At 40.1% G+C, this 24,798-nt stretch overlaps 1 protein-coding gene across 1 annotated transcript in view; it reads left to right on the top strand.

Annotated features, from left to right (window-relative positions):
• The window catches only part of PPP1R1C (protein phosphatase 1 regulatory inhibitor subunit 1C), a 50,690-nt gene that overhangs the window by 20,226 nt on the left and 5,666 nt on the right, over positions 1-24,798 (top strand). Inside the window, 2 exon segments of the mRNA XM_027637509.1 lie at positions 2,097-2,134; positions 3,982-4,042. Coding sequence (XP_027493310.1) covers positions 2,097-2,134; positions 3,982-4,042 — 99 coding nt within the window.

Below are 24,798 nucleotides of genomic sequence, written 5' to 3'. Positions count from 1 at the left end.
CTCAACTTTGTATCTTTCATTCCTTTAGGCTCATTTCTGATCTCTCTTTACTGATTTGAAAAATGGGGGGTTTTCATGTGCTTTTGTAAGTCACTCCTAAATGTCTGCGTTGTCTGGTGCTTTTCACTGGCACTATTTACTCCATGGATCTGCATGATCTCTCTAACTCCATATAGGACCAGTTCTTTTTTCCAAAGTTGCCTGTCATATAAGGGCTGCTGGGTGAAAGGAAAGGCTGGAAATTTTCCAGTTCTGGTAGTTTTAATGTCACATCACTTAGAACACTAAATGTGCAAGCCCAGAGGGTTACAATTGTGCACATTCTCAGGATCAAAACCTGAAACCTGACAAAGCTGCTGATTATTGTTTTTGTTCCTTATGCAAGCATCAGCTGGGTTTACAAAATATATTTTTAATCTGGACAAATTTAGAGTTTTGGGAAGGAATGGGATGTAACTTACTTTTCATTGTTCTCTGCTGAAAGTTCCGGATTTATTCAAATTTCAGCCTCCAAAGTAAATCCAGGATCCTGAGCTAAAAAAAAAAAAAAGGCCAGTGTTGACTCATTGAAGTCTGTGTCTGTTTGCTGTACAACCAATAAGAAAGATTACAAGCACATAAATAATCACCCATTTGGCCAACCTAACTTCATACCTCAAAGTGTTTTATGGAGTTGAATAGACACTGCTATACTGAAATAGGCACTGCTATACTTATTTACAGGTAAGGAAGTCAAGGAGGAGTTTAGTGACCTTACCAAAGTTCACACAAATGTCAATGACAGGAAACTGGCCTCCTGATTGTCCTGTCTAATTCTGTATCTGTGGGATCATGCTTTAGTAATCAACACTGTTTTCAACTACACTTTTTAACCTTGAGCATGAGTGATTTGAATGCCTTTCAGATAGAGGTAATGGGAAATACATACATTGAAAAATCCAGTAAGTCAATTAATGTTTGCAAGATGCACAGATACGATGGTAAAGAATCCAACAGAAAATGTGATCCAGCTGCCTGCACTAGCTTGTACCCTCATGCACAGCACACCACAAGCAGCCAATATCTAGAGAATAAGTCATATAAAGTGATACAACCTAGACCTTATTCTTCCCTCGTACCTACATTTACAGATTTGCCACACCTCAGTGAAAATTAAACACTGATATCTTCAAGTGGAAAATTTTAGAAGGGACGTAGGTACAGTGAGAGATTGATGTCTCTATTTTTAATGGAATTTTATTTTAGAGCTCCAAACTACAGTGCATCAAAGATCCTATGTGTAATTCATCAAGTATTTGTAAAATCATTGGCAGAAGACAGACGCTGTCGGGCCATCAACCGTATCAGAACAGCAGTAGCAAAAGAATTTAGCTCATGCAAAGACTGGTTATATACCGTGGTTAGTAAGAACCTCGAGCCTCCCACGCTTCATACAATTTTGCTTAGTTGTTCATACAGATTCTCAGAGATGCTTATTTTATTAGAAATCTCTAGTTTTGCCAATTCTACCATGCATATAGTCCAAAGAAAATTAAGGCAATAAAAGTAAGAAGTTCCAGGAAAAATTTCAGTCCGGTAGCGTCATGAAATTTCTAAGGTGAAACATTACTCTTTGTTAAACTTTGTTTTGTTAATTTTGTATATTACTTCAAGGTGCTATATTAATAACCTGAGTGAGGTTATTATGATTTGAGTGCATAGAGCCCTTTGTGAGTTTGCTGCATGCCATTTGGCAACCAAGCCTTTTCTGACTGTAGAAGAAAGTGCAGTCCCTGGGCAAAGCAATCCTGTATCCTGACAGCCCCACTTGCAAGCGCAGAGCCCTGCTGCCAGCCTGGACAAAGGACCTGCTGCTGAAGGCACTCCATTGCTTGCTGTTATTCACAGTCAAAAAATAGGAGTTAAGTGTTTCAGATGAAGTTCTTATGTCTAAATGCTAATTAGAGCCTCTGGTTTTCTGAGACATACAAAAGAGAAAGAAAAGCTGTAAATCAGAAGGTTAATTTCTTATTTACAGCAGTGCTGTAGGGTTGCAAGTGTTAGCACTGAGAAAGACTTCTCTACTAACTTTTCTTTTTCCATATCTTTTTCTGTAGAAAAAGATGAGAAGAGAACAAGCATCTCACAGGCAGAGGTAAGTGAATTTTATATTTTTTTAAACATATTCATTGTTAAAATAGGTCTATTGTTAAGACCCCTTTGAAACTCATCCTGATTCATCCTGGTTAATATTTTTGTTTACATTGCCATGCCATCCTCAGTAACACAGCCTTGTTTTTGTGGTGTGTCAGTTCTGCTGGCTCTCCTTCTAACCTGTGGCTTGGAACTCGGAGAGGCAAGGCTCCCCTCTGCCTTGCTGCCATGCCCTGGCAAAGCATAACAACCCTGGCCCAAGGTGCCCCTGCCAGCTAAACTCATCCAAGCATTGCTTTGGATCTACAGGTTGCTGCTGGTCTACAAAAGCATTACAAACTCCTCCCTACTCTCCCCATCATTTGCCAAGCCTAGAGCAGGCAGTGCAGCAATGTTGTTTGCACGAGTTAAAAGTGGGCTACTCCAATCTTGTTTTCTAATCTCCCCTTGCATAGTTCTCTGATCTCCTTCACCCATTGCCCAGAGCAGCAGGCAGCATTTTAAATAGCAGCAGGAGGTATTGATTGGTTCAAATTTGGACTCAAATACAGACTTGTAAAGATTTACTGGGGTGAGGATCAACAACCTATTCCATCCCATAGCATGTATAAATAACTTTCTCTTTCCAAAGATGACAATATTTTATTTATAAATGTTATTATTCCATCCATTGTGATAAGGTAAGGTAATAGGATTGGTCATACTTTTGTGAAAGTGGTTCTGTTAAGAGCTGCCTCAAATGTTCCATGAAGAAATAGATCTGATTAAAATTCATGGTCTATATAATAGGCATTTTTAGAAAATATTTGGGAAAAGACAACATTATTATGATCAAATATAAATATAAATAAATATAAATAAATACGAATATAAATAGAAATTGATTAGATGAGAAAAAAAAAAGCTTGCCTACACACAGCTTTTCCTTAAGCTTTCTGTTAGGCGTGTTACGGTGCTTATGTCTTCCAAAGCTAGCTATCAGTGTGACCTTATGTAGCTTTATTACCCTTTCTATATCAACATATTTCATATTGGTATAATATGAACACCAATTTAGCTGCTTTCATTTTGCAAAAGCTGCTCTGCTTTAGCACTGAATGTATTCCCATCAGTTTTTGCTAACTAAACATTGGTATAATGATACTATTACTCTATGTGTAATTTTGCTACCATTACTTTGGAATACTTTATCTTTTGTGCATAGATGCAATTTCAGGGCCATAAAAAGTTTAACTGTATCTAAATATAACACTCAAATCAGTCTCAATTAAAGACCAAATGGTTGGCTGCTGAAATTATTTTCTTAAGTGCAATAGAACACATTGAAAAAGTGGAGGAGAGAAATTTTCCACTTCTTTATATTAAAATGTATATATTAATCATTTCAGTTCTACCTTACCTATACATATAATCACTGATTATGCTGTATTTAATTGGAATATTGATTAATGTGAATCTTGCAACTATTTTAACGTATGTAAACATTTATTTACTTATGAGAATCAGTTACGCAGACTGTTAAAAGCACAGGCTATCCAAATTTTATGTTTAACAATATTTTTTTAGGGTGAACGGTAATTTTCAGTAGTATTGGGTCTGTCTTGCTTGGGAGTCATAAAGATTGTCCATTAAATACGTATTTTTCTATCTAATATTAGTTTTCTCTGTATACATGAAAGCCCAGGAACTGGCATCAGCTGTACACAATATATTCTTCTTAGAAATTCCTCAGAGGGGTATGTGCCCTTCTGAAAGCAGCTGTGGGGCAAGGCCCAGAGCTCCCATGAACAGAAAACTCTCCCTCTGCCCATCTCTTACTGCCTCTCTCTGTTTTTTGTCCCTCCCCAGTCCCAGAGTGCCTCTCCCAAGCAGAGGAAGCAGAGCGTCTTCACCCCTCCTGCCCTCAAAGGTACTGTGCAGGTCCTGCCCCGGCCCCTTGCATTGTGGCTCGGTGTCTTCTCTGGCAGAGGAAACACCGGGGTGTGAGCGATGGCTCTGCCCATGAGCCACCGCTGCCTTTGCACTTTGGAGTCACTGTCTGGCATTGACCATCTGCCTGATGCTGACCATCTATTTATCCTCAGCACAGAATCTTGCTGCAGTGGTGAATTTATTGGTTTAAAAAAAAAAAAAAAAGTTTTGATACTTTTATTAGTTTGCTCTAACAGATAATTCAATGCCAAACTTTGAAGAGAGCTTCTTGAATATGCAAATTCTATTCGTGCTGGCCCCATAGAGTTCTCTGTTTCTTCTTTAAACTGCTCCCCCAATTTCTGCCTCCCTTTCCAGGCAGCTGTGAAAAGGCAAATAGCCAAAATTGTGGACTAAATATCTGATCATAGGAAGTGTGAAGCCTTTCTTGGGAAGATAAGATAAAATGAGAAATCTTGGTAAATGTTTCAAGGGCTAACATGCTTTTAGAAATATAAAAGCAGCAGGAATATCAACTGGGATCAGAGCAACTACATTTAGGCCTGGCTTCTCAAGTAACTGAACAGAGTTTGACTTGATGGTGCTTGCAGCAAAGCAAGATCTATAGTGATTCACTAGCACTTCCGACTGACACTTGTCAGAGAACAATTATTTTCAGACTGCAGACCAAAGGTTATTCTGCCAAGTGTCTCTTGATAGATAATGAATACATAAATTTGCCTTTGCCTACTTAACACAATTTATTACCTGGCACAGAAAGAGGGATATCTGATTTGTTGTGTGAAATACTGCCACTGTCATTAGGTAATTTACCATATCAGCCTATCATACAATTCTGTGTGTCTCATTCTATAGCTTCAGTTCTCTAGTACTTGTCTTGGCCACAGTTAAAACATCACTCAGCTGTCATAAAAGACTTACTATCAGTTTGCCAAAATGGGCTAAAGTTTGTGTACTGAATATTAGAAATAATATTATTAGAGTCAATTACAATAATTTTTGTGAAAGGAAAATGCTCTGCATGGATAGAAATAACATCTATTGATCTCACTGCTGTATTATTTTCCTGTGCAAGCCTACACTAAATACTGTGCAAATGAAGAGCTGTGTAAAATAGATCCTTGTATCTTCACTCAAGGACTGCAGCCAACGTAGAGTTACCTGTAACACTGCTGAGACCCCGGGGAAGTGCCTGGCATAGTTTACTTCTACATCAACTTAATTCTCAAGGAACAGTACAAAAGTAGGAGAGTATGTGATTCAAAATAGATCACAGCTAACCTGAAATATCTTGTAAACTGCACAAAACAGAGCACAGAATGCCTCTGAGGCTGTTATTAATGGAAAGTGGGATAGACTGTAATCCGGTACCTTGCAGTCAAAGCTGGAGATAATAAAGGTAGTGGACAAGAGGGACAAATATTTTCATTTATTAACTTCTCCAGCATTTTAGTACTTTTTAGCTACTGTTAACTCAAGTTCCCAGAAACAGGCCAAGCTCGCAGGCAGTTGCCAAGCCTGGAAGCAGAGACAGCAGCTGTGTGTGGAGAGCTGTGGGAGAGATGAGGGGCCATGGCAGGATCTTCTCTATGCCTGCAGCAGAGAGGGGTCAAGAGAAACTGTGGGCAGAGTTGTGCTTCAGCCTGACTCCAAATACGCAGGTAGCTCTTGAGACTGTAATTTCTTCTTTGAACTGAAAATATTTTTGCTGCAGTTTTTGTAAGTTTCTTTAAACAGTTACAAAACTGGGTGAGAGAAAGGTTACTGGTTTCTGAACTGACAGCTAAGCTGAAGAGAGAAAGTAAATGAACCTGCATGTTGTGGTTATAGTAACCTATATAAAATGGGAAATTGTAAACATGGTTGAAAAGAGCAGAAACAACATCAGACAATAGTGATGACTAGTTACAATACCAGAACTATAGTACATGTTGCATGGAACATGCAAATACATGAAAATGTATGCAATAAATAGAAATACAGTACTGCTGAGGTTCTACGTGTCATGGTAAATATGTGGAGATCAGCTTCTTAGTTAAATTGCCCAGAGAAGGGGTTCATATTGTCCAGAGAAGTTGTGAATGCCCCATCCCTGGAATTATCAAAGGCCAGGTTAGCTGGGGCTTTAAGCAACCTGGTCTGGTGGGTGGCATCCCTGTCCATGGCAGGGGGGTTGGAATGAGATGATCTTTAGTGTCCCTTACAACCCAAACCATTCTATGATGCTCTGATTCTACGATATGTAGATACGTATAGATATATATATATGTATAGATATGTATATGATATATATATATATGGGCATATTTTTCTCCTCTGCCATAGCAGTTACTAAACTAAAATTCAGTATTATAGTCTGTTTAGGATAATCCCCAAATATTTCAGTCCCATTGTTACAGCAGCTTGCTCTAGCTCAAGGCCGGGCTGTGGCTGCTGCAGCAAGCTGTAGCAAACCTGCGTGTCTGCAGAGCCTGTGTCATGTTATGGTGCAACAGGCAGGTTCTTATTACTAGATATCTGTGTGTACTTTGGCTCCTGCTTTTATTTTCCTAAATGAAAATGAACCAGAGTTCCTACAGAAAGAATAAATAGCTGACTCATCTCAGAGCATTGTTCTTTTTACTGGAATACAGTGTGCTGGAAAAATCAATGTGAGAGCTATTGATTTAAGTGGTAATCTGGACAGGGACTGAGCCAGCCAACCAGATAACAGCTCAGTATGGTGTGCTTCTTAGTATTATATTACCAAACCTAATGGATGTCAAAGAGTTTTCCATTTTGCTTTCATAGATATTCCTTCTTCTAACGTGCCACACTAGTGGTTGTTAATTCCATGTTCTTATGTAGTACACAATGTTGGCACAAGTCAGTATCTGAAGACTGCACCAAACTAATCCATCATATTTTCTGTATGTTGTGATTTGCACTGTGACAGTTTTTTCTAGGTATAGCAGCACTCTTAACTGAGGATTCATCAGTTCTATCTCCCTTGTTTGTGTCACTTTTTGCTTCTGTTACTCAGGCTTTTATGCCTGAACTTCCAGTTCTCTTATGCTTTAAGCTCTCAATCTTCATGATTGAACCTCCCTATGAAAAATACCATAAAAGCAATCAGAGAAATGTTTCTCCATTTGAATAGTCACCAGTTTTACCTAGGACAATCTTTCCCAGTCAATTCTCATTGTGTAAGGCCTTTTTCTCCTCTTTATTAATCTCTTTCTTGTTCTGTATGACAAAATCAAGAACCCTTTGGTCCTTTTCGTCTGTGCCAGAGTAGATGCCCAACTGTTTTAGCACAAATATCCATCCATCCATCCATGCACAAACAGCATCTTTAGGGATATTTTCATTATTCTGCATGGTGGGTTAGAGTAGCCCCTGGAAGTCTTGCTGGAACCTCACTCTTTTCTCCTCACACTTACCAGAGAAGTCTATGGTGGGATGATAAACCTCACAGGTAGAGAGGAACCAAATGAAGGCAGTTTAGACTGCCAAGGCAGAAACAGATTACACTTATCCCAGGTAATGGTGCTTCCTTGATGTCTCATTACCATTTGAAAGTTAAGAGCACATTTGAGTCTCAAAGCTGCAACTGCAGCTTTTCACCCCAAGACATACATTGTGCTGAGGCAGGTTTCCTTTTACCTAGCTAGTCGTGTTTTGTTTGGTATCTCAGCTCATCCTTGGAAGGAAATGCAGACAGCAGTGACAGGAAGAAAGGTTTACAAAGACAAATGGAAGACAGTCTGAGCTGTTCCCAAACCTGCATTACTCCCTAGAGTTCCCAAGTCTCCACATTATCTACCAGCTATTGCTATTAATACTGGTGGCTATTTAAGTACTATCAAGGTCTCCCCCTGTGAAGGAAGTGCACATTCCCAAGAGGTTTGAGGATTTCATTAACAGCAAGTCTACGGGTGTGGATGTGCTAGAGGTCAGGGAAATAAGAAACCTTCACTAATCTTAGTTCACCCTGCAAGAGGCTGTTTAGATCAGATTGAGGTCCTACTAATTTCAAGAGGCTTTAAAGAAAGTTCTTTTCACTGCCTGTGTTCACTGGGCCACCTTTGTGATGAACAGCCATCAAATCATAATTAAAGTCTTTCCCCACAGAAGTGAAATGTATGTTTGACTGTTTTCCCTCTCAACCTTTTGGGAAATACATGTTTTAAATTCCCCTCTTAATGTATTTTTCTTTGCATAGAAACAAAGACTTTTTCTTGAGTTAGGCCCCAGTTACAAGATTTGAAATGGGATTAAATCTGATTTGTTATGAATCTAAGGAACATTCAAAGACATCATTTTGGTTTGAGTCATTAAAGCAGCCAGAACTCACTGGCTGTTCCCAAAGTGTTCAGACCCAGGGATTTGATACATGCATAATTCTAGTATTTACAATGATGGTTGATATTAAATGAGTTCTTTCTAGCTTCTGCCATGAATTTCAGATGCTTGGCTTGTTTAGTGCCTGCTTGTTCTTCTCTCCAAAGGAAACAACATGCAGAATAAATGATTAAAATCATGATGTCCCTCCTGAAATATGTAATTTATTAGAAGCAATTAGTACAGTATATGGCCCTCATCCAAATTTGTAACCCCTTAGGCCAGCTTGATGATGTGTGATGCATCTTATTACTTTATGACTGAAGATTGACAACAAACATGGGTAGAGTCTGGAGACATGAAGGATTATTGTTAGTATAGTAAGCACTGAGTTTGGAGCCCATGAGAATCATTGTGGAACAAAAATCTCAGGCTAGATGTACTTCAAGTGGCAGAGGAATGAAGTGTTTAAGTCTTTAGTGGTGACTACAGAAACTTGTATCATTTTATGGGCTGCCTTCTTACATGGCAAACACCAGAAGAGCTTCTGGTATTAACTAAAGACATCAGTGTAAGAACATGAAGCATGATATTATACTAGAAAGAAAAATACTATGTGGGATTTTTTTGGTTCTGCTTCATACATAGGCTTTATTTTTAGGAAATTAATGTTAGCCACAATATAAGACATCTTACACAGTTTTCTGAACATCAAGACCAAGCTGGTGCTCAGTCAAAATTTTCTTGTGTGGGTCAGTCACTTTGTCTCAGAGTATTATATTTTCCCAATCTCTCCAATGATGATCCTTTTTCAAAGACCACTGTTCTACACATGAGCCATGAGACCAGAACAGAAGGAGATGGTTTTCAACTATCCTTTCAGTCCTGAATGTGTAGTTTAAACCTCCTTCCTTTTCCAGTAGGCTAAAGGTCTGTGATAACTGGGCAGGTGGCTGGGGCTACTCCACAAAGGCGGGCACTGTCTGGTAGCTGAAGCAATCCACATGGCTGGGACAAAGTCTTCCTCCAACCCCTTAACAGAGCTGCCATGTTCCTGGAGCATCTGTTTTTTAGCCTGGTGGCACCCATTCTTCAATACATTTCTTTTAGGTGGAAGATCTATCTCGATATGTTGTTTCTTGGGTGACAGAAGGCTAAGCTCTGACACACTATTTGTGTATGCTACTCTTGTTTGTTCATGTTTTGTAATGTGACAAAGTGCCATCAATGCATTTAGTTTCCTGAGTGGAAGATCCATGACTACCTGGACCTTCTGTAGCAGTGGGAATAGAAAACTTCTGCTGCAGTCCTGTATCATTGTGTCTTTTCCTTTTTCCCTAATGAAGTCAAAAAAAGAAAGGTGCAGCTTTGATTTCAAAACTAGTTGTTCTCTTCATTTATATACTGTTCTTACCCCCATCCTAGTCAGATGCATCTCGCTGCAACCACACCACTTGAAGCAGGATGGCCTTGAACAAATTCCCTGACTATCTTTACAAAGATACTACCTTCCAGTGCCTGGTCTCTTTCCTATTCACTCTACCCTCTTCTCCACTTCCTCAGATTGTACAGTAGGATGATGACAGTAAATACAATTAAAAAAAAAAAGCCCTAAATTAATTAGTGAATCACTGAGTTGGTGATGGGAATGCATTAGATTGCTGCCATCTCAAGTTCAGTTGGCTGCCACCATTATGCTACTGCCCAAAACATTGGCAGACACTGCCGTAGTCTGTATTTAATTTCTTACTGTTGGCAACTTTGAATACATTTCTCTTCACACAGCTGGTGGCTCCTGCTTCAAAACGGCTCTGGCCTTGGCTCCAATAAATACTGCAGTACCTATAGAGAGACTGAGGTGTTCAGTAGAGACTAAGCTTGACATCTGTTCTACAGCAAAGCTGGGATGTTTGTGTTATAACTTGTCATCTGCCACTATTACCTAGAGTGAAAAAGAAAAGGCTGTGCCAAGCACTAATGTCAGTCCCTGAATTACCACATGTGGTCCAACACAGACCAAAGTCTAGGGGAGTATTTCCACTGACTTTGTTCGGCTCACCGTGAAGTCCACATATCTGATAGTTCCTTCTGAGCTTTGTGCAATGAATGCTAAACTGACCCCCTCCAAAGGGTACAGGTTTATTTTTACGATACAAGTTAATCTTAGAAATATCTGTGAAACAGCATTTATGACTTGAAAATAGTGTTATTAAACATTGTTGTATTAAATGTAGAGCAGTGTAAACATCATACTGTTTCTAAGAAGTAACATAACAGACAACATTTAAAAGGAAACCTTTTAAGAGATAACAGCATAAAATATTATAGAAAAAGAATGTGGGAGACATAGTACATATTTTAAAATGTAAAGTAGAAAGCCCAGGAAGGGCAGCATGTGTTGTTCTGGTTACTTTGTATCATAAGATGTATTTATAGCGAAATTAAAAAGATTTTGGCAGTGTTGTGTTCCCAATTGAAACAGCTTTTGAAGAAAAGAGAATATTTTTGTAGGAGAAGATGTAAGGTCCTTATGAAGCCAGTCATTTGAGAAGGCATTAAATTTTATTTCTTGACTTTAACTGTATGTTCTACACTGGACATTAACAACCAAGCCACGTGGCAGCCACTGACTCCAGTGAGTCCTATTGTAATAAATAATAATTGCCCCTTTGTTTCATCTAAAGCATTATAAATCTGGAATTTGATCCCAAGCATGATGGCAAAATGAAGACCTAGATTACATGCTGCTGCTCCTGTTAAGTGTTTGACATCTCCTGGGCTCCTGGACAGGAGGTGCAGGATCACGCATTTGGTGGGAGCAAGTGCATTTGTCAGGTCCTCACTCCTTGGCTCTGTGCCACAAATCAGGCCCTCTGGGGAGAGCACACTGCTCCTACGACATTGCCAGGGTCTCTGCGGATGGGGAAACAGTGGAGGAGATTGCTCAATTTATATTGGGGTCTTCTGGAGATGGAGATAGATGCAGTGTATAAATACAGAGGTACCTCTCCAAGTAGTATATTTCTAAAAAGCCTCCATAGTATGTGTGTTGCTGTCTCATTTAATTTACCCTTAAAAGAAAGTCCTTCCCTACACTTGTATCTAACTGCATATTTCTACAGTTCCTCTTTGTCTATTAATGTCTCCTCTCCATGTAGTCAGATTTCACTTGTAAAAATTCCCCACCCCCTAAAGGCAGTGCTGTCAAAAGACAGAATGACAAGGTACAGGCAAGCTCAAGGTTAATAGTGAATTTGTGTAACATGAATGGCCCCACCATGCATTGAGCAGTGGCATTAGCCTGACACAGCAAAATCATCCCACGACCTTCCATCTAAGATTTCATCAGCTGTGCTGGTCCTTGTGAGCATGTGTAAGTAGGCACAGGCTCGCAGCCTGTCAGCAGAGCTTCCTTCCACCACTTGCACTCACTCTTCCTGGGATAAGGGCTGTGAGGTTTGAAAAATGCAATGATTTCCATGAGAGTGGCTCCTGGCCACAAGCTGCTCTTCCAGGTACAGTAGCTCACTGTCAGCTGTTTTGCTTCCAACCATCAGGTATCACTCTGACCTAAGTCAATGTCCAAGTAGTAGCTTAGCTTTGTGATATCTCTGTCTCTGAACAACACGGTTCTTATTTCTGGGGTTAGGCTAAGAGAAACCATAAGAAACCATGCTCCTGATTCTTACGGACCAACTGTGTTGGGTTTCTTGTGGTGGGGATGTTGTCTGGTTTTTTTAAGTATTTGATTATTTTTCCTTTTGAAGTGGAGACCTATTAGTCTGAATTTATTGAAAACCAAAAATTTTCTGCAGAAAGCCATGTGGTTCTGCTCCCCTCCATAATTTCTCCCTTTCTTCACCCCTTGGGATGTGACATTGCCCAGTTTAGCAAGAACACAGAGTTCCCAAAACCATCCACCAGAGCTTTGGCATGGAGACAAGAACATGAGCAGCCTGAAGATTTCAACCACATCCTTTCAGACTCACAGCTAGGACTGAACACTCTCATGAATTATGTGTGTGACTGTGACCAGAAAAACACAGGAAATACTGCAGCTAGCATATGGATCTGAAAAGGGATTAATTTTCCTGTGAGCTGCACAGGCCAGGAGAATGTTGTTTAAAAGCTGTCATCTGGTGTAGCTGCTAATTTTTCTTGAAACAGAGAAAGGATACTTCAGGCTTTTCAGTGCTCCCCCAGCCTGTGAACCAGTGTTATTTCATGGGTCTTTTATAGCCAGAAGAGATGATCAGCAGGCTCTGAGAAATCTACAAAGTATTTTTAGCAATACAATTAAAGAAATTGAGGGATTTAGTGACCGCTCAAAAGGAAAACACACACCTAAAATACTTGCAGTGATTCTCCCAGCTCAGGGTACACCATTACTGTGTATATTGGCACACAGCAAGAAGTACATATACACACATGTCTGGTAAACCCTGGAAACGGTACAGAGCTATTCCCTGCCACGGCATCTCTCCAGGTGACAGGGACACAGGACACAGCAGGGTTGCTCCTGTCCCTGGAGAGCAGCTGGTAGTGTATAGGAAACCCGAAGGCATCTACCCAGCCTAGCTGGGACTGTGTCCAGTTCGAGACGTTAGTCTCAAGGAAGAAGAGGCCAGTTCAAGCGAGAGCAGGGAAAGCTGGCAGGAGAGGAACACGCTGAGAGGGACTGTGGCGGTGGGCGGCGGGGCACATGGCTGCACGTATCTATCCCAGCATGAGTACCCACGGGCCAGCCATCCCCTCCAAAGGCAAAGAGAGGCACCAGGCTCTTCTTTTTCTTTCAGCAGTGGGGAGATTTTGTGTACATTCAGCTTTCGATCTCCTTGCAATCCACAAGAAAACGGTGCTGTTAAAAATAAGTCAGTGGCATTTTTGGCATACAGGCTCCCCCTGGTGACTCCTCGGTGCAGCTCCACTCTTGGATGGCAAGAACGGTTATAAGAGGTGGAATTATATTAAATCTGAGTAATTTTGATGCAAAATATACCAGCGGTGTTCCCCAAATCCCATGAGTGGTTAAAGCCTGACTTTCCTTCCAACTAACTTTTAGCGAGATGGAAAGTAAGAAGCGTTAAAACTCATTTTTCAAGAATCTGTAACTGTGATCTGAATGTGTCTAAACCTTTAGAGAAGAGTCTACTGTTTTTATACTTTGTCTATATTTTCCACAATGAAATTGAGTAAACTGATATTCTGGCTGTGCTTTCCAGAATAATTGTTTTCAGGCTGTGACAGTTCTGAGTGCCAGATAGTGTGTTTCTATGGTGTAATTACATTCTGGTTGTACTGGATACTGTCTCTGGGGTATTTTGATGCCTTAGGCAAAACAGAAGAGGTAGGTTTCTTACAAGCTCAAGTCACTCACACAATAAAGAGCCACAAAAGATTTTGGCATAATGTTTTGCTTCCCGTAGCAACTACAAAGTGAGAGCAGTTGTATCTATTGCAATGTAAATAGCTTGTGGTGACTGCATTTTATGTTGAATTATGGGTTTCTTAACATTGGTTTTTAATTTGCCAGCAATCAAAATAGTTAAACATAAGAATTTAGTGGGGTTTCAGTTGTCCATTAGCTGAACATTTTAAAATTAAAATATTTCAAATTTAAAATATTACTAAAGATGTCAAACTAAACCTTTCACTGTTCTCTTTTCTTTTCTCCTCTCCCAAAAGATCAGAGACACTGTCTAAGCTAGGACTTCGATTTTACTGAATTTGTGTACCAGAGAAGCACTCTGGTTGTGCATAAGCATTGCATACTAAATTGTTTCACAATTGTTTTAAGGGTGTGAAAATCTATCTATATGACTGTGCAAAACACCATAAATTGCTGCACTGTGGTTTGGCTCCCTTGACTCAAGGGATTTGTACCCTTCCTCTGTGGAAATTGTTCCTTGCAGCAAAATGATGCTGTTCTCTATCTCTATCTCCCATTGAAGTCTCTGTGATTGGGCAGTTTGGAGAATTGTTCTCCACCAACAAGGTGTTTCTGATCCGATGTTGTGTGGAAAAGAGTCACTGCTTTCCCATCCCCCTTCCCACTTGCCCGCTGACCAGAGTGTGTGTTTGATCACAGTTCATTCCCTGGTTAGGACTAACCAGGATATCTGCTTCCTCCCCTTCCTGCTGACAGCTGCATTGGGACTTAACAGATCACCAACTCTCTCTTAAGGGTTAAAGGCATCAGCCTGCGTTTGGGTGGGCTCTCCAACAGGATCCCCAGCGAGTGAGTAAACAGCACCTGCCCATTTGCTCCTGCTTTGCTGCTGTTTACTGCTGTTTTGCTGACGAGGCAGCCCAGCTCCATGGGGCCAAGCTCCCCATGCCCCTGGTGCCAACAGCACCCTGCCTGGCTGGTGGACAAAGCCACCTGGTTGTCCAGGCTGGTCTCCCATCTCAGTTTCAGGTTGGTGACGACTCCACCTAAGTTTCTGAAAGTTGCTGTGTACTGTAGGACCTCATGGTGTTTATTCTCCAGCTATGACATCAAATCTCAGCCCCCACAAGCAGCTGCACAAACCTACTGGGAGATGTGCTGACCCTGCTCCTTCAGAGCAGGCTGGTGTATCTGAGAAGATTCCAGCAAATGAAAATATTTGCATAGTCTCAGACTAGGTCAAAATTATGAGATCACGCAGGATATATTGGTTACTCAGTCTGAAGAACTGTAATTGGACAAAAGGTTAAAATCAAGGCTTCTGAGCATATCTAAAACCTACAAACCTATTATATGAGAGAAAGGAACTAGACATGCTTTTCTTGTCCTAAGAGTTTATTTTTTAGAATAACAAGGTAAGCAGTCGAGTTGTGAAGTGCTCGTCAGTGTAAGATCTCACAGCTACACTTGTCCAAGAGTTTTCTTCTCTCTTGAGGCCAGCTGGCTCCACACAGCCCACATCCACACCTCAAACCCTTTTATGCTCCCAAGTCATGGGAGTCATCCAAAGGGCCCAGTGAAAATGATCACTAGCTGGTTCCTACACCAGACTGGGAGCTTTGTGGGTGAGAGCTAATTGGCACAAACAAATCTGGGGACCTGGGCTAATGGTTGCTCAGGGCAGCCAGAGGAGATCAATGCACAGAGCTCTTTAGTGTGTTTTTAGCTGTAGCCTACAAGACTTCGGTTCTCAGGGGCCAGCATGCATTTGGTAGTTGGGAGTATGGATTCTTTGGAAAATCCTATGTTGAACACTGGGAACAGTACTGAAAATTAGGAAACCTATCTGCCAGAGATGCAATTTTATATATAAATACAGTCATGTCTTATGAAACAGTAATGATAGGCTTTTTTTTTTTTATGCGACTTTTTACCGTGACAGTGGTAAAACAGTGGAACAAGTTGCCTAGAAAACTTAAGGAATCTCCACCTTTGGAGATGCTCAAAATTTGACTGAATACAGTCCTAGGCAACCTGCTCCAGCCCACCCTGTGTTGACTAGACAACCCCTGGCAGTACCTTCCAGCCACAGCAATTCTGTGACTCAATAGCAGTTTTACTTGTAAACCTTTCACAAAACAGTATATGACAACACAATGAAAACATCATCCCACAGTTACCTATATCTGAATTCCACCTTTTAGTCCAATGGGTGACATATTTTATGGAAGGACATTCCCTGCTTCTGGAAGAGGGCTCTCTATATATCAGTTTGTCTGGGTGATACTGTGTCTTAGGAAAATGTCTCAGAAGCAAGAATTAAGACTAGAGTAGGCTGTAGGCCTCTAATAAGCTAGCTCTTAAAATGAAAAAACCTCTCCAGCACCAAGGGAAAACAGAATCAGACTGCATTTGATCTTCCAGAAATACTACTGGGGAGTTAAGCTGGCTTGATTCATAGCTCATACCATAGGCTCTGCTTTGGTTAGCATGAAATGCCTGCTGCAGAGGGAGAGGGGAAGGATTAAAGTCATCTCCAGCTTCAGTGTTCTGAAATAGATCCCAGCTGCTTGAGATGATCTCAGCAGCTCACAGGCACTGAGGTGGTGAAAACTAAAGAGGCTCATTCTTTCTGACAGATTCCTGCATGGATGTAAGGACTACAGCTACAGTACCTGTAACATGAAGAAAATAGTACTTGACTGCTATTCATATGCCATCCATGAAGCAACTGCAATGGGGATAATTTAATGTAAACACCAATCTATCAATCACTTGTTTAATCTTCACAATGTTTTTGTAATTTTGAAGCTGTTTATAAAATACTTGAAATAAAAGAAGAGCTCATTTCAACGTTTACAATATTACTGATGTCAGGTTATGCTGATGCAAAAATCCTATCTTTGTCATCATAAGAAGGATCACAATGAAGATTATAATTAAAACTCAGTAGGGGATTCATCAGCAAATTAACAGAGAAGCATATAGACTTCTGACAAAAACAAAACAGATTGGATTAATTAAAAATGAGAGCCACACAGGACATGGAAGTATAGCAGAGAAACACTGCCTTGGAATGCTGGGTGACCAGCAAAGATTTTGCTCCTGTCTTCTTTTTGAAAACTCGCTGCAGAGCTTTTCATCCTCACTCTAAAAATATCAGGCTGCACAGTGTATTCAGGAAGAAACTGAAATCGGCCATTAACAAATTTTGCTCTGTATCTGCCCCAGACCACAGAAAGAAATAATAGCCACAAAAAGAATAACAAAAATAGAAAATATAGATCCAGAATATAAACTGAAAAGAATGCTGGGGATACCATGCCAGGCCTGGAGATGAAATATAAGAAGCTATGAAAAACCAAAAGCTTCTAAGTCATTACACACAGGACTTCATTCACCCCATCACATACTCAGGCTTCTGCTTCTCAGTATTACAGCGGCCCCTTCTCCATCAAGTATTCCCTCTCCTAAGGATGTGGCAGTAAGTTTTTTCTCAACTGTTTAGGGTTCTTGACCTCAAAAAATCCCCATTTCAGCCAAAATATAAAAAAGTAGAGCCACAGTGCAGTTATCCAGGAAAAAGCAAGCAGCTGGATAGTGCTGTCAACTAATGCTGAAGTCAGATAAGAATGCCTAAAGAAAACTGAAACACAGCTTCTTGGAAAAGGCTCATGGGGAGATGAAAATGTTTTATAAAGCATTTTTTTTCAGTAAAGTTTTGAATGAAAAAAAGCTTAATTTCAATTGTGCTTCAAATGTGTAAAAAAATCAAATTCATTTTCCTATAGCATGTCTAGATATTTACGTTTAACAAACCAGGCAAAACTACATGTTTTGGTATTGCTAATACTAATTGTTTTGGTGGGATTTTTTTCCTTTTATTTTTTTCATAAAGGGAATTGTGAAATTTCAGGGGTTTTTTCTAATAGTGAACAAACAAAAATTGTACAGTTCCAAGGAAGTGCAAATATTCAGCTATCAAAGTCTGCTACTGTCATTTTTATAAGTGCTCTGGCATGAATGCATCCTGCTTAAACCAAGTCAAGCATGTAGTTACTCTGGGTTTATTATATATCACCTAGTGAAAAATCAGGCCCTGAAAGTCTCTCTGCTGACCAGGTAAGGAATCACTGGCAAGTACATTTGACATTAAAACACTTAAAGGTGGGTAGACATCTGTGCTTAGCTACCAACCCAGGCTGCCCTTGAACATCCCATGGGGACAGTTCTTATGTTGTCACAGCATTTAGCAGAAAACAAGGGAGAAAAAGACCTAGGAAACAGAGGTAAAACAAGGATAGCTTTGACCTTGTTACATTTTTACAGTATTTGTCATTATTACAGCAAGGAGAAGAATCACATATTTTTGTACTTAAAACCAAAAAGAAACCTCTCCAATGTTTATAAAATAATTCTGTATTGAGCAAAAACCTTTTCCAGGCAGCATGGCCAAAACTGGTGAGATTGTGGTGGCACTGGCCCCATGTAAGTAAGGATGAGCATTTCCAATAACGTATTCTAAGGGGCCATAAATAAAATCTTGGTGAAATTTGATCCCAGACTCTGTCTACATCTGACCTGTGACTGGATCTAAATGTAACTGTTGGTCCTTGCGTGATAATCCAGTGACAGCTCTCCAATCTGGACAGGATCTTAACTGTCTCAGATCTCCTTAAAACTGCCCTGGTATTTAATATTGCCCCTATTCTTTATATACTACTTTTAAGCTTACCTTTTATAGTTAACAGAATTCCATACATATTTAGGACATAAAAACATTACTTCCTACACAGGTTAGCTAAGTTTTGCAGAGAAACTTTCTAAGCAAACTTTACCTGCCCAAAGGGGCACAACTGGCAGTGGTATTGCAGTGCAAGGGCTTGCTGAGCAGTACAAACAGTACAGAGTCCCATTCACACAATTGAAGTCTACATCTATAAATGTCCCTGGCATTAAAAAACCCATTTCTTGCCATCTAGAGACCCAACGAAACACAAAGTTAGGGTGTTTCACATTTTTTCACAGAAGGAATGGGTCTATTTTCCTTTAGTTATGTACATTTGTTTTTGTCATGTTTTTCTTTTTAAATGGAACCTACAAAATTATTTTCTCAGGAAAAAAAAGAGTTGTGGAGGGGCTGGGCTGGAGAGTAAAAAGGCAGGTATTATTGTTATCAGTGGTTCTACCATACATTGAGAGGTTATTTTGCTGTATAAGGTTTCATTCCCTGCTTTACTAATTGGAGCTTATATCATATATTTCTTTTGATTTGGGAGCAAATCACTGTAAGTAAATCACAAGTAAAAACATTATGTTTTGTTCCTACTGCTCAGAATTTTGCAGGTGAGCAGCATTTTCATTTTTCACTTCTCTTCTGGTGGGTGTGCTGTCAGAACAGCAGTGTGCAGTGGGCCTGCTTCGCTCTGGGCAAGCTGTCACAGCCCTTCTCAGCATCTGAGGCACTGCCAGCACCACACACTGCCTTCATTGCAGGTTTTTGAACAGGTTCATCTCCCCCTACCATGAAAGTTCAGAATTTTCTAATTATTCTTAACTATTCCCATATTTACTTACAGCAGGTAGAAAAATAACGTGGTTTTATTTAGTACATAGCAGTCTGTATAACTAAAATTCGTCTTTTCCCTACCTATAAACAGACTTACCTGCTGTAGCTAAATACTGAGGATCATTTCATATGGCATCAGCTTTCCCAAGTCTTTGCTGATGTGATTTTTTAGCTGTAAAACCTTTTCCCGCTTTTAACCTCCTGGTTTATTTTAAGATAGTCAGCCTACAAAGTGTCTCCAACTGGATACATAAACTATCCTGTAGAAGCATGTGGAGAATCATGACAGAAGTGGTCTAGGAAAATGTAAGATGATTTAACTTAAAGAAGCTACACTTAGAAAATGCTACTCATAAACTTTTAAGACCAGTGAGTTCTAACACATACTTTGTGACAGTAGCAGAGCTTTTGACTTCTCTTATTATGATTCAGGTTTGAAAATGTGGCCTTTTATTTATGGAATTACAGTAATCCTTTGACATAAGGGAACAATTCTGCCAGTCTTGTGATTTTGACCTACTCTTAGGCAGATAGCTGCCTGACTGAAAGTGGTGCTGTTGTTAAAAGTGAGGGCTTAGCAATTCCAGCAAATAAACACATTACTCAGTAAAATTTGCCTTCCAGACAGCTGCCTTCTCAGAGGAGATTCTGACCGTCCAACAAGCTTCCCAGGATCTGCCAAAGCACAGCACCTTTGAAGGTCTCTGCACTGGTTGAGTTCAAGCACACTTATCAACAGCTCTAAGCCTATCTCTGAGCTATGAAAAATTGGGATGAAAATGTGTCAGCTAAAAAACTGTAAACCTCTCCTGATTCAGCCTGGCTGATTTCTGCAGTCTGAGGGCTAGCATGGGAAGGAAGGAAGGAAGGAAGCAGAACAAGATGTTTACATACTAACAGAAGTTGCCTGGGGCAACAAAAGCCTCTCTGTTTACTCTTTTGGCTACTGTAAGTGGGAGATGCAGTCCCTTCAGCAACAGCAAAGCTGACCCCTCTCGCTGGTGCATATTCTGGCCAGCCTGTGGAGGACCAACAAAAGCCTTTCTGTGCTCAAGAAGCTCCTTCACGCTACTCTTATGGAGCCAGTGCTGCTTCAAGCCACTTCCAAGAGGGAAAAATGGAGTGGAAAGTGCTGTCTGAGAGAACAAAATGGAAAGTAGCCAGACATGTGCAACATGAGTTTTGCTGCTCTGATACAGTCTTCATTGTGATAGTTTAACAGTGAGTCTTTTGACTGAGAGAAAGTAGCATGAGCCTCAACATTTGTCATTTAAAAGGTTCACCATGACAACTGAGTCTTGTATGACTGGAGCTAAGAGTTAGTAGCAACAAGCAGACATTTGGAAAATTAGTCAGTCCTTGTTGCTGGGTTTCCAAATGAACATTCACAAACATCTGTGGGGCCATGGTGACCTGCTGAATGTGCTCATGATCTGATCTGCTCAGATCAGGTATGTGACCTACATAAACCTATCACATTTGCCAATGCTTCAGATCGTTTGTTTTAATTTAGTCATGAACATTAGAGAGAAAAAAAAGTAGATGAAATTGTAAGGCTGAATCATATCTTGGTCTCATAATCATAACACACAGGAGAATTTTTTTCTCCTTCTCAACCTGAGCTTAGGTATAAAATAATATAACACACACGGGGTTTTTTTCTGATTTATAGATTGCTAAAATGTCAACATAGCTTAAACTGCCACACTGGTGCTCTACATTCTTTTTATTGTAAACATTGGAGATCCACTTTGTCCGCTGGCCTTTGAAGAGTCTATTAGCTGTAAATGACAGTGACAGCCAGACTTCGCTTTTTCTTGGATAATCTGAGCAGGAGTTTGAGAATATCTAGCACACCTATTGTCTGTATCACTTTGTTTATCTCATATCTCAAACTTTAAAGCCACATACAACTGTAATTTATAGTATTTTACATACATTCATTGTAAATAAACAGTAGCTGCATTTTTTTTCTTTATAACTGGAACTTATAATCAGTTGAAAAGCTAACTTTTCTTCCTTTAAAAACAGTAAGAGAAAATCTCATTAACTTCTGGAGGAGCAGGATCAAGCCCTGTTTAATAAAAAATTACCTGATTGTGTTCAGACCTCTTGCCCACAGGAGAAAGGGTGACCCTTGAATGTTGGTTATCAAACTTCAAGTGATTAGTTTTACTCCTCCATAATACTTTGGTTAACAAAAGCTGATAGACATTATTACCATTTAGAGTCCTTTGAGACAGTTCCACACTGCAACATTTTTCAATTTTTCTCAGCAAAGAACAACCCAAATTTTAGAAAACTTCCAAAGACCGTGTCAAGCAGACTTTTCACAGTTGCCAACATCTGCAAAGCAAAATTTTCCACATCTATTTACTTTTATTTGGTCTTCTCTCCCTCATGTGTTTTCTGTTCTCTCACTCACACATATAGAAATTGTCAAGGTCTGGATCTGTGTGTTTTATTCCTGTCATGTCACAGAAAACTTCTTGGTGCTTTGGTAGCTCAGAGACCACCCAAGAGAGGGCTGCCTTGAGACACACCAGGGCTGCTCCCTTTAGAGAGGCTGAGATGCTGCTATTGTTGCCAGGTCTGCTTGGAAGCAGGACTGGCCTCCTGCCACAGGTCATGTGGTGTGATTATTGAACTCGAGCATCAGCAGATGAAATAATAGCTGCCAGGTTGTCAGACTGAAGCCATTCTTCTAGGTGGGAATGAAGAAACACTAGGAAAGGTATGTAAAATGCATCTTCTGTTTACAAACATCAGCCATCATCCAGCTCTTAGTTCATACTCAGTAATCCTCCACTGATCAGTGTATGCCACAATTCTTTTCACATCATATTGATGTTAATGAAGCATCCAGGAACCCACATCAGGGATTAGGTCTGTGCCACATAAACCTTATTCAAACATTTAACAGGAGCTGATTGTTGCACCAGGGAAATCCCAGTAGGGTACAGCAATCAAACCCAGGAACGAATAGAGAGTGTTAGGGAGGAATGCAGCAGTCTGTCTTAGCATTCTGGCAACAAAAATGTTCTTAGGTTGTTTCTGAAATTCCACAACTGAGGAATTTAAGGAGGATTTGGAAGTGGTCATGGAGGCTGATAGTTGTACTTCTTCAGAACTGCAGGAGAAAGAAAGAAAATACTAATTTAAAAGTCTAGCAATTTGAGCAGCCAAACTGTATAATTTCCTGATTTGAGTATGGATGATGCTCATAATATGTGAAGAAACTTAATTTTCCTTGAAAGCATAAATTGCCACTGTTAGTCTGAAATATCTTGGAATGAATTAATGGAGGGAACTCCAGGGGGAAAGGAGTGTTTGGAGCAAAGATATGTTTATAAAGCTTAGAGAAGGAGATGTGGTAGTAGTGAAGACCCCAGGATAAGGTGAGTTTCAATGACTGGATAAATGGTAAAGACCATGTTGGACATGTTAAAAAAGAAAAATGCACAAGACTTAGATGATAATTGGATATGGGGACCTAGAGAATATTGGAAATCAGAAATTTGTAAGCCTTAATCTTGTGAAAAAATGATGGTGTTGTTGATAGTAAATGAACATTTTGGACAGGACTGAAAATCGAGAGCTTGATTTTGACCACTTTGAGATAACGTCTTAGACTTCCACAAGCTTGCATCAAAGCTGTACTCTAGAGTTATAATTTGGACAGAAGTAACAAACTCTATCTGTCAGAATCTTTATGCAGGTGTTTAGTATTTTTGTATTTGAGAAGTACGTGGTTGAAAATTGGGAGTACTTTTAAGAGCAGAAAAGAACCTGCAGCCTCTGCCATCTGTCCTCAGAGGCTGGAGAGAGGGAAAAATGACTGTCAGAGGATGGCAAGGGGAAAAATATTACAACAGTGGAAGGGCAAAGAAGTATTAGAGGCAAAGACATCAACAAATTGGAAAGGATGAAGACAGAGACCACTAGGTATTTTTGCCAGAAAGCTTTCAGAGTGGCTCCAAGGGTAACTTGATCAAAGGAAGTGGATGATGGGGGAGGAGAGAGGTGATAAGGTGGAAGCAGTGAGCATCGTTTTGGTGAGCTGAATAGTGGAGGAAGAAGAGTTGTACAGAATCTGGGGAGGCAAGTAGGGTTGAGGATAGGGTTAATGGTTTTTAAGTATTACTAACAAAAGCTTAAGCACTGAATTATAACTTGTACGCAAGGAGAGCTTATCTAAATGACTTAATTAAGTAAAAATGGATTAAAGGTTTCAGGAACTGATTGTACAGATGAAGGAGATAGATAACAGGTCATTTATGCAAAGAGGAAACAAGAGAAAGCTCAAAATAGGTTTTTGGGAAACTGCAGCATTTTTCTTACTTGTCTCCTGTCCTGCTCTAGGGTGGAATATATGTCCTTCTGTATTTCAGCTGTTTAAAACAAAAAAAATTATATAGTAGGATTTAATTTTTTTCCAACCAAACAACTGATTTTTTTATCAAGAAAGTCAAAATGCCTAAGATGTGTGTGTGCAGGGGGTAAGTTTTGAGTTTTTCCATGACCAGTGGTGACAGCTGTGTTTCTGTTACCTGCTCCAAATGGGGCAGAGGGAAGACAAGACATGTACTTCTTACATTTAAGTAAATTTGGCAGTGTAGTTGGCATGTGCCTGACAATGAACATTTGAAGATGACTAACCCTGCTTTTTCTAAACTTTTATGAAACAGAAAATACTGAGAATGGAGGCTGATTAAGCTGTATTCTGTTAAATTAAAGAAAGTCACAGAGTGGAAAACTGTTTAATAATTCCTCGTCTTCTGTCAAAGGAGGTTTCTGCCAGGCAACTGCTCCTGTGGGCTCTGATGGTCCTCAGCTTCTGCCAGAGGTGGCAAGAGCAGGAAGGATTTCATGCTTTTCACAGTGTGGTGCTCCCAAATCTGAGGCTGAGCTGTGCGTCTGAACTGCACTGCAGCACCCATTTCAGGGACAGTCTTGGGGCTGTCCTGCTGGCAATGATCAGTAGAAGTAAGCATATTCCCTCGCATGGAACACTGGATGCTTCTGGAAGCATCTGGCAAAACATCTTGTGAAGTGTTGAGAGTCTGTGTTGCTTCCATTGTGCAGATGCCTAGCTGAGCAAGAAGGGGATTTCTTTAGAGACAGAGTGCATAGGCTTTGGTTTTATTACTACAGTATATTTCTTTAATCTGTTACTTCTGCAGGCAGTGAGCATGTTTTTTTAACTACAGTGGTAGTCAGCATCCTCAGGCACCACACACAGGTAGTGAGTGACTGAGACATTGATCTGCCCCTGAAGCCCCAGAGGGAAGATGAGCCATTTCAGCAGCAGGCAGTAGTGTGCCAGGACTCACTCCACAGGACAGCCAGCTCCTATGCCTCCATCTCAGGAAATTACATGTTTTCTGTTACGTTTCTATGCTCTGGGTCATGACTGGGGTGTGACTTCCATGTGAGATTTTGTCTCACAGGT

This window comes from Corapipo altera, unplaced genomic scaffold, assembly GCF_003945725.1.
Source record: "Corapipo altera isolate COAL_440 unplaced genomic scaffold, ASM394572v1 45, whole genome shotgun sequence".
NCBI classification, from domain to species: Eukaryota; Metazoa; Chordata; class Aves; order Passeriformes; family Pipridae; genus Corapipo; species Corapipo altera.
This window is presented reverse-complemented; position numbering and strand designations above follow the sequence as displayed.